This window comes from Poeciliopsis prolifica, unplaced genomic scaffold (assembly GCF_027474105.1).
Source record: "Poeciliopsis prolifica strain line A6 unplaced genomic scaffold, Auburn_PproV2 SCAFFOLD023, whole genome shotgun sequence".
NCBI lineage: Eukaryota > Metazoa > Chordata > Actinopteri > Cyprinodontiformes > Poeciliidae > Poeciliopsis > Poeciliopsis prolifica.
In genome coordinates this window covers 641,794-657,762 of record NW_026562398.1, presented here as the reverse complement: position 1 = coordinate 657,762, position 15,969 = coordinate 641,794, and the positions used below count along the sequence as shown (strand labels likewise).

The following is a 15,969-nucleotide window of genomic DNA, read 5'->3' as shown; positions in this document are numbered from 1 at the left end:
CAACAAGAGACAGACTTCATCAAATTCATTTATGAACATGATTCTTCTGGCATGAATTGGTTTGTGTAGGCTTCTTCTTCTTCTTCTTCTCCTTTTATTTTTGCCTGTTGTTGACATTGTTGAGTTGCTTTATTTTTCTCTATCGATGGCTAAAACTAATGTCAGGATCTTAGTGTGTGAGATTCTTTCCTAAAGAAAGTTCTTTGCTGTACAGATGATGATGATGATGATGATGATGATGATGATTAATGTTATTGTTGTTGTGTTGTTGCACTATGAATTTTTTTTTAAAATCAAAATTGCGGAATATAAATGATTTTCCGTTTGTTTGTTTGTTTGTTTTTGTTGACATTCATTATATCCAATGATTAATCATATTACTTGTTATCAAGCACTATCAAATGAAATATATACAGCTGAAACTGTGTGCAGTTGCTTCCAAAACGTTAAATGTTTGCTGTGGTTATTATTATTACGGGGGTTTTAAAAACCGGCGCAAACGCCGAGTTTCCGGCGATAACTGCGAAATACATTTGAACCACAACATCCGCGCAGAAAGCAGAAATATGTTGTCTGTATTTTCGTCCAGGCTTTTGCGTGGTTTTCGCTCGCGGCCGCTTCAACCTTCAGGTCTTCACCGTCGTCGCTCCCGAGGCTGCGCAGATCGACGCGTCTGAACCCAACAGAGAACAGACACGCGCGGCTCGCCCTGTGACGTCACAGCCAGCCTCGTCACAACGTTCGATCACTGAATTCCAAAAGGTCCCCGCGCCGTCATTTGAACACAGTTCAGACTTTGCAAGGATGTTCAACTCCGTCGCAAACATTCTGAGCAAAAAGCATGGAAGGATGTTTAGTTCTGACAAAATTATTTTGAACAAAATGGATGCAAGGATGTTCAGCTCTGACAAGATCCTCTTGAGCAAAAATTCATTCAAGTGGAAGGAGCACACCATTATCCACAGTAAGTTTGACTCATACCTTGTGGAAAACAAATTAGGAGAGGGCAGTTTTGGAAAAGTGATCCGCTGCAGGAACCTTCACACAGATGAGCTGAGGGCCATCAAGGTTCTAAAGCGAAACACCAATGCAGGCAAAGCTGAACTGAAAGCATTGAAAGCGATTAGACAGCTCGACGCTGACAAGACCAACTTGATCAAGTTTTACGAAGGGTTCAACTACAAAGGACACAAGTGCCTTGTCTTTGAGTTTCTGAGTCAAAGCTTGTATGACTTTTTCATAGACAGAAAGCTTCTCCCGCTGCACGTGTCTGAGATAAGGGTCATAGCTCAACAGATGTTAGTGGCTCTGGATGCACTGAAAAGCATCGGCATTGTTCACTGTGATATCAAATCAGACAACATAATGCTTGTGAACCACGAGCTGCAGCCGTTTAAGGTGAAGCTTATCGACTTTGGCAACGCCATGAGGAGATCCACGTTGGAAAGGGTTGAGATGATCCAAGCTCTCGGCTACAGAGCCCCCGAAGTGGTGCTGGGCCTGCCCTTGGAGGAGGGCGTTGACATGTGGGCTCTCGGCTGCGTTCTGGCCCTGGTGTTCATCGGAAGGCACATGTATCCCGTGCAATCCGAATATGAATTCATCAGAGTGATAACAAAGCTCCACGGTTTCCCAGAGGACGAGATTCTCAAGAAAGGGACGAGGGTGAGCACTTTCTTTACGTTCACTGAGGATTTGTTCTGGAAGCTGAACACGAATGAGGAATATCAAAAACTGACGGGAAAAAAAGTTGTCAAGCACAGTTGCATTGACAAATACATAAAGACTTTCGATGAGTTGCCAAGGTTGCACCCAGGACTGGATGATCTTGTTGAAGAAAAAGACACACGGGCTTTCATGAGCCTCCTTAAGCGAATGCTGCATATCAATCCGGCAAAAAGGATCACCCCAAGCCAAGCTCTCGGCCATCGTTTCATAACCATGTCACATCTTTCGCATAAAAGCAGGGGGCCGTACGTATCTTTGGCCCATGCAAACATGAGAGAGTCGCAGCTGGAGGAAGCAGAGGTTGGAAGGTATAAAACATCCAGTGAAAATCTGTGCATATTTGGTTCAGCTATTTCATGCTTTGACCACCAACCTGAAGAGGATTATGAAAATGAGGAATATATATTTTCAATAAAAGCTGGGAGACTGAACACTGAAAGCCAAACTGACCCAGGGTCACAGGGGGAGATGGTACACGGGGTCGAAACATCTCAGAAAGTGGCGGCAGCTTTACAGCAATACAAAAAACTCTCGTGCAAGAAAGGAAGAATCCTGATCCATGTGAAGCCCCAGATGTCTTCTCGAGAAACGCCCCTACCTGTCAGGAAACAAATACGACCAACAAAGCTGCAGAAGTGTGTTTCCAACTCCAAACTGCCCAATCCATTAAGATCTGAAGGTAAGGTAGACAGAGCATCGTCTGGTGCTGTCAGCAGTATACCAGGTCCTTGTAAAGAACCCACAAAATCGGAAAACGAAGATAGAAACCTTTCCTTCTTAGGTGAGAATTACTTTGACAGTGCTGAGGTAAAATTAAATGAAAACTGCCCTAAGACGATTCTGAGTTTCTTTTCCTGGATATTTGAGTGCTGCAGAGGAAGCGAATGAATCAAAAACCTCACGGATTCACAAAAATAATCATCTGCTTGTGACGTATGTTCAGTTGGTGCTATTGAAATAAAATATAAACTTATTTTATTTATATAGCAGTAACCGAAAAGAAAAGCATTTCAACAGGTATTGAATTTAAATTGAGTTCAATTTAAATTCAATTTATAAATTGGGATACACCACTTGTAGCTAGGCAACAGTCAAACCACACTTTTAATAAAGTAATAAATAAAATAGACATTTTTTAAATAAAAACAAATCTATTCTGATTAGGAAAGTAATCAGAATTACTTTCCTAATCAGAATATATTTAGTTTTCTAATTACACACACATATATATCTATACCTATCTATCTATAGATATATATATCTATCTATATCTATATAGATATATAGATACAGGTCTATATATCTATCTATAGATAAATATATCAAAAAATATATATATCTGTAGATAGCTAGATATAGATATATATGTACATATATATACACACATACATATGTCATATACATATATATAGATCTATATCTATATAGAGCTATACATATATATATATGTATATATATGTGTGTGTGTGTGTGTGTATATACAGAGCTCTAGCAGAAATTCTACTGAACTTTTTTAAAGATTCCTAAACCAGCATGCTAATCAATCAATCAATCAATCAATCAATCAATCAATCAATCAATCAATCAATCAATCAATCAATCAATCAATCAATCAATCAATCAATCAATCAATCAATCAATCAATCAATCAATCAATCAATCAATCAATCAACAAATCAACCCCTGCACATGTTTGCTCACTCACTCACTCACTCACTCACTCACTCACTCACTCACTCACTCACTCACTCACTCACTCACTCACTCACTCACTCACTCACTCACTCACTCACTCACTCACTCACTCACTCACTCACATTCTATTACACTTATGTACAAAGAAAAATTGATAAAAAAACAACAACCCTGACACCAGAAAAGTGCTTGCATCTACTTCTTCACACCTTGATTGAATTTCACTCGATAGCTGCATATTTGTCTTGTAAAATGAATTATGAGCCCACCAGTTTCAATTCCTGAAAATGAAAGATATAGGATCATAACAACACAGATATATCTGATTGTTTCATTTTAATTGAACAAGCAGTTTAAAATGTCCTGCATGATTGGACTGAAGTCAAACCGTGTGATGGTGATACTGGTATGAACATAATGGATATTTGACAAACAAAACCAAATAAAAACCATAAAATAAATATGTAAATTGAACCATATTTTTCTGAAAAAAAGCTGTTTTAGTTTAACAGTCTATGACTGTTTCACGTTTGTTTATGACAACAATCGTAATTTACCAAAACTAATTAAGTGTGAATGAAATTCATAAATCAAATACCCTTAAACCAAACACCAACAATCTAAGACTGTTTCACTGAATATTTTTACATTTTCTTTCTAGAAAGTTACTGAATAATTTACATTTTATTCATGTGGTCCAAATATTCATAATCAGTCTGACATAATGCATATTAAGGTTTATTTATTATTTTGAATAGTTAAAATAGGCCTCTGACAATATCTATACATATTGGTTAGTGTTCTGTTAGTACAGGGCCTTAGAAAATAGAGAAATCTGCTTTTTAATGTTATGACACAACATTAAAATGTTAAATATCTGACCAACTGTTTATGCCATGCAGTCTGCAGAAATACCTGACAAGTTCCTGTCCATCCACTACTGAACAAAATGTTAGTGAAATGGAGGCAAACAGTAGTTTGTAATTAAGCTAATAGAATTAACTTTTATGAAAGGTTCCTAAATCAGCATGCTCACTCACTCACTCACTCACTCACTCACTCACTCACTCACTCACTCACTCACTCACTCACTCACTCACTCACTCACTCACTCACTCACTCACTCACTCACTCACTCACTCACTCACTCACTCACTCACTCACTCACTCACTCACTCACTCACTCACTCACTCACTCACTCACTCACTCACTCACTCACTCACTCACTCACATTCTATTACACTTATGTACAAATAAGAATTGATAGAAAAACAACCCTGACACCAGAAATGTCTTCCTAAAACTTTAATTGTCCACATTAAATGATTAATAATAAAATACTGAAGTTAAATCCAGGGTCATTTAATACCACAGACCAAACACTCAGGCTCATGGATATGTTAATGTCATTAACTTATTCATAAGGAGAACCAAATGAATTATTACAAAACTTATTTCTTAATTTGTATTCTTAAAGCAGATCAGACATTAAAAATGTCAACTAAACCAGATAATAATAAAGATGTAAGAGGATTTATTTTCTCTAAATGGTGGAGGAAAGACTGAAACTGTAATATTCATAACCTTCTCAAAGGAAACAGTTTTTATAATTGCTACACAGCTTTTGTTATTTTTCCAATGATATTTTGATTATCTTTGGTAAAAAGTGTCCTTGAGACTTTTTTCATTTTCACCAAATGAAAACATGTTCAAACTACTTCTGGTCAGAATAAAAATTGAAATAATGAAACTAAAAGAATAAAACAAATACTTTAAGTCTAAATTAGTCACATTAGCAATACAGAGTATCTATAAAACTCTTCTTGAGTTCTTTAGTGGGTGGAAGAACAACAACTTTTCTACAGCTGAGCTTCAGGTTTTGGTAACGTCTTTCAGATGGAACCAAAAAAACAAATGTTGCACAAAGATGTTGAAAGAAACGAGACACAATGTACCATCACACCATTTATTTTAAAACAAGTTTGTTAAAATGATTACATTCTCACCAATCCTGAGAAAATTTTAAACATTCAAGTCCAGATTTAATGGCACTACAACACATTTAGTCAAGTAATGTCAACAGACCTGGAAGGTGATGACAACAATATGATTTACCAAAACTAATTGATTAAGTATGAATAAAACTAATAAATCAAATACCCTAAAACCAAACACCATAAAATAATAAAATAATCACAAATGACAAATCAAACATTTGAATAAAGTTTCAAATTTATCGTTTTTACTGTATTTATTGATGTGTAAATATTGTCTATGTTAATCTAAACCTTCACCTTTAAGAAAAAACCCATGTAAGATTAACTTCCAAGCCTCTTTAAATGCAAAAACAGTTTGTTTGCACTTTTACAAACCCATTTAAATGTATGCAGGTTATATTCATTGACAAGAATAAAATATATTTCTTTCAAGTTCTCTGGTTATTCCAACCTGGATTCAGAACCGGTGCCATGATTACTTCCTAAAAAACAGAAAATACAGATATTACAAGTTGTGTGAGTGCACAGTGTACATAATAAATAAAAATGCATAAATTGTTACATAAAATGTAAACTACACAACACAGATCATTTTGACGGTTGTAAAACCAAAATAACTACATTACCGGTTTTACCTTTGAGGAATCACTTCTTACAGAAAGTGGTGGTACAAGAACAATAATTAATATAATATAATTATAATATAATTCGTATAGAGTTATATATGTTATACTGTATTTTTATAGACTTGAGATGTTAACCCAAACAGATATTTACATTGTGGAATAAACACACATTTGGTGGTCAATTAATCCAATTCAAGTAGATAAACTCCTAAAATTTTTCACATACTGTTTAAATAAAATTAGAAAGTTATGAATCACAGCTAACTAAAAATAGCTTATGTGTATTATATTTGGTTAATTACAGCCTCCAGAAATACCTCAGGCTTGAACTGGTTGTGCAGGGGGAAATATGTTAAAGATGTCTCTGTCAGCATTCAGATCCTCTTCATTTGTTCTCTTAGTGTAGATTCTGAACTTCTTCTCTTCAAACAGCGCTGGAAGAAGTAGAGATACCTGAAAGAGATGTAAGCAACACATGGCAGTTTGTATTGAACCATAAATTAGAAACACTTGTGGTGAAAATTCAAATGATTTTGCTTCAGAAGAACAAGTGACAGAAATGAGCAAATCAGGAATCTAAAATATTCTGTTTCATTCTCACCTGATCTTTGTCGATACGTTTGGCTACATCTGGGTTTTGCTTGCTGTAGAATCTCACGTATTTTATGGGATCTTCATTCTTCATTCCATAGTTAAACTTGACTAACTAAATAATAAATGAATAATGTGAGGTTACAAATGATATTCCAGAGAATAAATTGTACATATCAAAGTTAATTGCCTCAGTCAAAAAAAGATCGTATTTGCATTAAAACTCACTTCCACTATATAATTGTCTGGGTTTCCCCCTGTGTCGCCGAGATGCTTCTTCCACTCATCCTAAACAAAAATTGCATAAAATGTTACAACTTCCAGATTTTTACTTAAAAATAAAACAGTATAGTTACAGTATGACTGCACACTGGCGGAGTTGGTGTCACTATTGCCTTCCAGCAAAAAGGTCCTTGGTTCGATTCCTGGCCCAGAGTCTTTCTGCATGGAGTTTGCAGTTCTTCCTGTGCATATGTGGGTTGTCTCCGAGTTCTCCGGCTTCCTCTAAATTAATCTAACTTATATATAAATCTAAATTTTCCATTGGTGTGTGTGTGTGTGTGTGTGTGTGTGTGTGTGTGTGTGTGTGTGTGTGTGTGTGTGTGTGTGTGCATGGTTGTTTGTCCTGTCTTCCTCTATGTTGCCCTGGCGACCTGTCCAGTGTGTACCCCACCTTTCGCCTCGATTGTCAGCTGGATATAGAAACCAGAACTTCCCAACCACATTAGAGACAAAGGTGTTAGAAAATGGATGGATGGGTAATTACAGTGTTACTGAATACAACTGAAGTTCTTAGGATACCTCCAGTTCTTTCAGACTCTTGTCTGATGAAAATTCCCCCAGACACACGTAGCTCTCTTTTCATTATCCTTTTCAGTATCTCTCTTGCCTCCTTAAGATCATCAGAGGAGGAGTTCAATATCTGATCAAATATAGTATCTACAAGGTAAACAGAAAAACACAAAATTGGTCAAATCAAAGAAATGGATTTAAAATCCTCTAAAAATTCAGACTCTGTTTTAAAACATACATAAAAAAATACCAGAGAAAATTTTTATTTTTCATACAGAAAGAGTATACTTTGAGCAGCTGTCCATAAAAACACTGTTATATTTCCTACATCCTTATACCCCAGTCACCATGTTAATTTAAAATTCTCATATAAAAGTCTGATCACCAAAATTGATGACAAAATGTTGGGAGGTTTTCCAGAAAAAATGACATATGAATAGAAGAAAAAATAAAATCTTTCTATGTTAGAAATGCAATGTTACTTTGTGCTAATTATTCTTTGTTGTAAATTAAAATAGTGTCCGCATGTCCATAACAATGCTGCCTTGTATCTATTTGAGTGCAAGATCTCTACTGTGTGGCAGAGATGAAGCCACTAGAAACAATGTTTTCTGGACAAACCAGGCTGAGTGAAATTCAGGAAGGAGTTTTTAATTACACCCTAAAAACATTAATGGCATGAAGCTGTTAACCCTTTGCTTGCTCTATTTGGTGTTGTGCGTGAGAAAGGTAAAACTACTAATCGTGAAAAGCATTGTGTGCTGAACTGACTGAACTTCAGTGAAGTCAGTGTTAAATCCTCATGGACTGAGAGGATGCTGATCAGGATAGAAGCCACTGCTCAAAAATCTAGAACAAAGACAATAATCTGTTATTCAATATTGAGAAGCCTTTTTATGGAATAATTCTTTTTTAAGGTTATTTGATTAATTGAATTTCTTAGATGGCTACTTTTTTGATTGATTTTTGCTAATGTATCTTGTGTATAAGACAGATAAGGGTGGGGAGAATGTAGATTAATATACTTCTGATTATGTTCTGAGTTTCTGTTCAAAAATGGTTTTAAAATAAGTGCTGGATAAACTTTCATCATTAAATTATGAGAGCTAATGCCAGTTTTACCCATATGGACCTTGTGGATGCAAATTGTTTATAACTTTATTCTTATTTCTGTCCCTTTGATTTTGCACAACTAAAAATCCACATTCAATCAAACTAACAACGTTTATGTTTTTCTCCATTGTTGTGCAAGTTTACTCACCCGTCAGCTTAGTGTATGCCACCATGTCATCAATAGCTGTGGAGATAGTGTACATGTTCCTACTCCTGCCTTCAATGTTGATGTGTCCATCTGCTTTCAGAAAAGCGTCTCTGATCCTGAAGGACAAACCCAGCATGTAATGGTGAGACAACATTGCATAAAATAAAAGGTAATAAAACAGAAACAGCATCAATCAAGCTCCAGCAAAGTCAAGAGCTCCTTACATCCACTCTATGCTGTTGGTCACTTTGTGCTGGTAGGCTCTTTTGTGCAAAGAGAACCTTGTGTAGAACATGTTGTACAGATTGAACACCTCCTGTTAACAATAATGACAACATGAAGTGGCAAATATGGTAATTTTGAATCTTAAATAATGAAAAAAAAAAATCAAACCTTGTCTCTGTAACAGATCTGCTTCATCCCATCCACTTCACACACTCTGGCAAATTTAATCAAGCGATGGCAGTCAAAGTTGTTCTGCATACCCAAGTGATGACAGTCCCTGACACATGGCAAGAGAAAAATAATATGTTTAAAGATTTATAAAATTTAAGACAAGATTGAAATTTTGAGAGGAGAATGAAATCTAAAAAGTCACCGAGCAAAATAGTCCCACTTATCCACATCAATCTTGTTCCTTGTGTTGGACACAATTTCATAGAGGAAGGCCTTCTCTTTAGGACGGCCACGGTGTGGCCACTGTTAATAGACAACCACAGAATTAGAGACAAGTACTGATTTTTAAAGTTATATTTTCTGATTCCACAAAAGGAAAAGTGAAATAAGAAATACAAATTGTCCTTTATCAAATGTACATTAACGTTTTTGATACAATGTGGTAATTTTATACAATATATTTAATTCCTTCTATTCTTTTATTTATCTAAACTTTGTTTTTCCACTTAAACTGTTTTAAAGACAACTTTTCACTTTCCTTGTAAAGAAGTACTTTCTCTAATTTACATAATTGTCTTTATTTATCAGCTCTTGAAAGTTTATCAGATTCACAGAGTGTGATGACCAAGTTGAAGATTATACTCATATATTTCAAAAGCTGAACAGATGGGTACCTCAGTAATATTTGTAATTTCTGGAGGATCGATCAGCTCCTTTATAAAGTCCAGGTCTTCTTCTGGCACCAGCTTGTATCTCTTCATGATTCCTATCAAGTCATTTTCTTTCACCAGGTGGTCAAACATGTCTTGAGATGCCTTCTCATGCTGCAAGAAACATAAATTTAGTTATTCTAAGAAGCGACAGTCACATCTCAAAAATAAAAGACATGTATTCTGAATAAATAAGAATCAGCCAAAGTTTAAAGCTTCAGTAAGCAACTTTTACAAAAATATGTATAATTTTTTCACATTTTTTTTAATATGTGAAAAAAATATCACCATATCATTATTGTATACAGAGCACCCTTGAGTGAAATGCCTGACATGCTCAGCTCCTGGTCAAAAACAACCAATCAGAGCCAGAAGGAGTGTGTTAGCATTGTCTATCAACCTCTTGTACACATGGCTAAATGTGCTAATGGCAGAGAAACAACTTGACGCTCCAGGAAAATCTTTTATTCGACATCATTAGTGGTCATTCTAAGTAGCCCAGCATTCTCAACAAGCTCTGAGTGGTGGGATGAGTGGCATTCCCACGAGGGTGATTGACAGCAGCAAGACTCTCCACCTGGATCTGTTTGGTTATTTCTAATTAGCACTGGGAGAAGAAAGAGGAGCGTGATTGTTGTCGCTGATTATTTGTCTCATTCCATAATGTCACGGCTTTATCAAATATGTAAAAAACTTTATTTTAAAATAAAAGTTTGATACTGCTGCTTTAATTAGACAATATCTTTAAATTTAGGCAGATATTCTGGTTCTGATCAGACTTATTTTCACAAGAATCTTTTATAAATTAAATTAGTAATCTTTATGGAGATGCTGTTTGGATTTTCAGCAGGACTGGGCGCTTCTCCCTACTACTAAAACCCAGAGCTGTTTTTATGACCATGGCATTTCAGTGTTAGATAGAGCAGTTGTGATGATCCCCTCCTGTCCACTAGGTGTCTCTAGTGCACTATTTGTTTGTTCTTTTGTTCTTTTCAGGAAGCAGGTAGATGGGCTGTAAACCAGGCAGCTGTTATATACTGATATCCAGTAAAGTGGGAGATTTTTTGTCACGGATTCAAACTGACCAGCCAACATTTGTCACTATCCGCTTGCAGTTCAATGACAAAAATGGGAGGTAGACGAGCGGAACCATAGAAACAATTATTTATTTTATCCAAAATATGCTCTGGGAAACTGCACAGCCAGTCAGAGAGAAGCGTGGACCAATGCTGCTTGTTCCGGTCTGGAGGTCAATCAAGCAGGCTGGTGACTGACTGGATGTCAGTATATAACAGCTGCCTGGTGCGATCAATTAACAGCCCATCTGCCTGCTTCCAGAAAAAAACAAAATATCTAACAACTAGGGCACTAGAGACACCTAGTGGACAGGAGGGGATCATCACACAGTAAATTTGCCTGACCTGAAGTCCATGGAGAATCTATGAAGTATTGTCAAGAAGAAGATTAGTGACACTAAAACCAACAACGCAGATGAACTGAAGGCTGCTATCTAAACCTCTACTGAGGTTTTGATTACACCTCCAAAGAATCACTGGCTGATCAGCTGTATGCTACACAGCAATAATGAAAAATACTATTTTTAATGATCATATGTAAATGTACATTTTTGAGACATTGAATTATTTTCATTATATGCAAAGTATAATCATAGCAATGACCAGAAATAAAGGGTGGAATGAATAAACAAATATAACTCTCACTTTCTGAAATAAGGGATATACAATATTGTTCTATTTAATTTTTTGACAAGCACTGATGTATTTTATTGCATCAGTTTTATTTAGTCTGTTTAGATACCAGCAATGACAGCACTGAATATTTTTTGTCAATCCAGTTGTCAAAACTTAAACCAGTTTAAGCCTTAAACAAGTCCTTTTGGAAAGTCATATTCTTACTAACTCGGTAATCAACTTCAAATCTTGTCATTTTTAAAGCTGGTTAAAAAATAACTGTCATATTGTAACTCCAATTCAAAGAGTGGAGGAAAAATGTTAGCTTTCTTTTTCTCAACCCAGTCTGAAAAAATAAATGAGGCAGCAATTCAGTATGGGTAGAAATAATTTCTTACGCTCCAGTCATGACCAGGACGTGCTTTGGGTATAAACATTAGATCAAACATGTGGGAAAATGGTCCATGTCCTGCAAAGAGAGAAATGGAGTAAATAGGGTCAGAAGTCTGACTAGAAATAAAAATGTCTGAAATTGATCTCTTTCATTCTGGAAACCAGTGATCCACTAATCTATTTTTATCCTAAAATGACTGAGATTAAAACTCAGTTTTGATTTTGATCAAGTGAAGATATTGTTTAGATACATATACAGATAATAATATCATAATAAAATTTACTGTTATTTTATAGATTTTTTCCAAAGTTAAAAGACTTATTTTCTAATTTAAATTCAGATTTTATCTAAATTATTGATATTTTTTAGTCTGTATTGATTTGGAAGTAGATTGTGAAGAAGTGGAAAACTTCCTTTGCCAAACTCAATAATGTAAAATGACAATAGTCAAAAGTAGCAATAAATATAATTCATTTTCTCATGTGAGGCAAGGAAGTAGATTTTGTGAATATTGTGAAGCAGTTTTTTTTTTTAAACACCTCACCCAGGTCATGGCAAAGTCCAGCAATCTGCACACAAAGGATGTCTCTGTCATCAATTTTGAACTTTCGCTGATTTTCTTCCTGCTTCTCTTGGAGAGAAGCAGGATTTTCTTCCTGCTTCTCTTTGAGAGACCGAAGAAGTTCTCCAGCCAAGTGCGCCACCCTGTAACAGCAACAAAAGATCTCATACAAAATACAATAAACATAAAAACTAAACTTTCAACAGACAAGTAATGTTAGCTCTAAACCAACATAATATTTAGACATTTATAGACATTGTGTAAGTATTTCTCTCTTAAAGTATTTAAGTTAAAATCATTACCTTAAGTGAATTAACAGCAATTAGGTGCAATAAATACAGACATTTACCCAATGCTGTGTTCAAAGCGGTTGTGGGACGCTCCAGGATAAACATAATATGTTCCACCAAGCTGCTTGATGTTTCGAAGTCGCTGAAACTGAGGCGTGTCGATGATTTTGACAAGGACTGGGTGAAGCTCGATTGTGCCATGAATGGGATCATTGAACACCTGAAAACCAGGTATAGATTCACATCAACATCACTCATTTAAGAAATGAACCAAAATAATTAATATCTGTGAAACCAACAGGACCGAAACTTGAGTGATAACTTTGTCCAAAAATCCTATGAGAAATGAGAATAATGAGAAATCTTATTTACTCTTTAATAATAAGCACATAATATGACAAAGTAGATTCACAAAAAAAAAGACTTTCAAAATTGAAAAGAAAAATTAATAAACATCTCTGGGTAAGTAGTGTAATTCAAATTTTATTTGTAAAACTCAATTAACAATTAATTTGTCTCAATAAAATCCTCCTTTACAAATTGTCATATTCTTACTTTACTTTGTATCACTTATACTGTATTTTAATTATTAAATATTTTGTATCCCACCAAGTTATTGTCTATATTTAGTGGCAACAGAGTTGTGAGCGCAGAAGAATAGAGAATTATATCTCCCTCTAGTGGACACATGTCAAACTAAAGTCCCAGGTTTCAAATCTGATTGGTCAAAGATTTTCATTAACAGTTCAAGATAAAAGTTGTGTGTTTAGATGTTATTTTGCTAATCAAATTAAAGCAGTTTCTGTCTCTATACTGTCAAACTACATCAGTGTGAAAATATGTTCAATGTAACATTAAGTACTAAAGTGTTTATTAATGTTTTAACAGTTTGTTATAAGATAATTTCATCGAAGCATTCTCCCACAATCGGCTTTTTGTGGACATTAGTGAACAAAGTGAAAATTTGTTTTTCACGCCTGGTCCAATGGAAACAGTTTTACCTTATAATCCTTTTTTTCTTTTGCTTTTTTTTCTGAGACATTAACTTCCACTGTTTCTGAGATATTATCTGCCATTGTTTCTGAGGTTTTGCAGGATCAGCAGATGGTCACCAAAACTCTTGAAATGAAGATCAAATGACTGATGAAAAGATTCTGTAAAGAAGGAAAATATTAAAACAAAGACAGACATTCAAGTGTGAAACAGATAAAATAGCATTTATTAATATGTAATGTCAAAATGCCTATTTTTAAAACAGATGTCAAACACAATAAATATAAATTTTTTCTGTCACTCAATGCAATATTACCAGTGCAGCAAGAAAACTTCAGAGTCTCCTCAGAATCTTCAAAGTCAGAATTTCAACCTGCTACAACAATTTATATCGACAGCTGTAGTGCATCCTCCTCCAGGGCGGGGTTATTACCTTGTGTAAAAGAGAAACACAAACAAAAGCACCGCCTCCAAACTTATTAATATGCTTTAGACAAATAAGAAACACATCATTTAATTTGTTTCAATAAAATGAAACAAATGTCATGAAATTGACATTTACTGAGAATGAAACAATGCCTGTGGCATTATGATTATTAAACAGGAGTTTATAAATGTACAAATGCATTTTTTTCTAAATAATAGAAGTAAAGTTACATCAGAATACAAACTAAATAATAAGAAATGATACAAAAATAATAGGCCTTCGCGATGCTTTGCTGCTAGAGCCTCATAAATTCCAGCCGATTTGTCTGAGCTGATCAAGGGTCTGTTACTGCTGAGGGACGCCGTCAGGAATCTTGGGCCCTCTGACATAAAATGTAATTGGCTCCCCTTGCGCAGCTCCTGTTACAATTTTTTTGAGTCTATCTGACCCATCAAAAGCATCACAATTTTAAAGGCTTACAACTGCCTTGCTTTCTTTGGTCCAATACTGATAACTAGAACAATATTCACTGCTAGTGAATCTTACATTCAACAGTCCACATCCACTTTGCAAGGAGGTTGCTTAAATTGTTTCTATTAGTTTTACTGAAATGTTTCTCCCCACAAGCAAAAGTCACAGGCAATGTGCAAAATATTCATAAAGCAAGCAAGACTTCTCAAAAAATGCTATGTGGTTGCATTTTATTCAAGCTGCAGTATATAACTTTAATAAAACATATATTTTCTCTATATTTGTTAAAGCCGTCACCATATTGTGACCGTTTACGAGACAGAAAATCTGTGAAAACAGTCAATCTCCTCTGCTCCTTGAGCTATTATAACTGGCTAAAGTAATGCAACGTTCTGACAAAAACAAGCAATCAGAACCAGTGGGAGGGTCTTAGCGCTGTCAACCACTCTCATGCACTCACTGCTAAATTTGCTGATGGTGGAGAAACAACATATCATGACAGGAAAATAGTTTATCTGCTTCATTGGTAGCTATGCTAACTCGACTGAGCATTCACAACAGGCTATGCTAACTCCAGCAGAGCAAAGGGAGGGAGGATGAGCAGCACCATATGAGATTGTGATGGACAGCACTAAAACTCTCCTGTCACTGACTGCTTGTTTCTAGATATTACTGGGAGAAAGCAGAGGAAATAGATTTTTCACATATTATCTCTCATGCCATACAGTGACAACATAATGACAGTTTTAACAAATATGTGAAATTTTTTTTTATTTTTTATAAAAGTTACATATGCAACTTTAATTTCACATAAGAGAGGACAGGCCAGGAGGGACGTAGGTTACAGCTACTGCTGACTGATTATCTGTTGTTAAGTGGTAAATGGTTCTAGGGAATAGTTAAATCTTGGTAATTATTTTTTCTTAATTCATTAAATGCCAGTGAAATGGTATATAGCTAAGCTAATTATGCTGGATGGTTGATAATTTCACAGTCTACCCACCTCTCAGAGAAAAACTGGGTTACAAATTGACGCTCCTACCTTTCTTTAGGGAAGAGGATTTAGACACCAAACTGTCTAAATTTTCGGACTTTTTTTGTTTCAGTGGCCCTAATCCTCTTCTGTACCAATTTGTTTCTCTATGAACAAAAAAATAAATAAATCCAGACCAACAATGGAAGACTTGATGCTACGAATAAAAAATGCCTGAACACACACCATTACTGAAAGTGATAGCGTGCAACAGCTGATGTTTCTGTGCTGTTTTAGATCATCTGTAACAAAACAAACTCATGCCAAGAATGAAACCGGTTTAGGGTTAGGCTAACTGATGATGATCAATG

The 15,969-nt window shown here is 35.4% G+C and overlaps 1 protein-coding gene and 1 pseudogene across 1 annotated transcript; one reads left to right on the top strand and one right to left on the bottom strand.

Moving 5' to 3' along the window:
- The first annotated feature begins 808 nt into the window (after nt 1-808).
- On the top strand, nt 809-4,367 carry LOC129370451 (homeodomain-interacting protein kinase 1-like). Its single transcript, XM_055046464.1, has 2 exons — nt 809-2,535; nt 4,326-4,367. The coding sequence occupies exons 1-2, from the start codon at nt 850-852 to the stop codon at nt 4,365-4,367; spliced, it is 1,728 nt and encodes a 575-aa protein (XP_054902439.1). The 5' UTR covers nt 809-849.
- Nucleotides 4,368-5,376: 1,009 nt separating this feature from the next.
- On the bottom strand, nt 5,377-14,321 carry LOC129370410 (deoxynucleoside triphosphate triphosphohydrolase SAMHD1-like; annotated as a pseudogene).
- Between the last annotated feature and the right edge of the window lie 1,648 nt (nt 14,322-15,969).

Bases quoted from the DNA above. Each gene is read 5' to 3' on its own strand.
- LOC129370451 (XM_055046464.1), top strand. From the start codon at position 850: ATGTTTAGTTCTGACAAAATTATTTTGAACAAAATGGATGCAAGGATG. The intron at 2,536-4,325 runs GTAAAATTAAAT...TATGCCATGCAG, and splicing joins ATTACTTTGACAGTGCTGAG to TCTGCAGAAATACCTGACAA.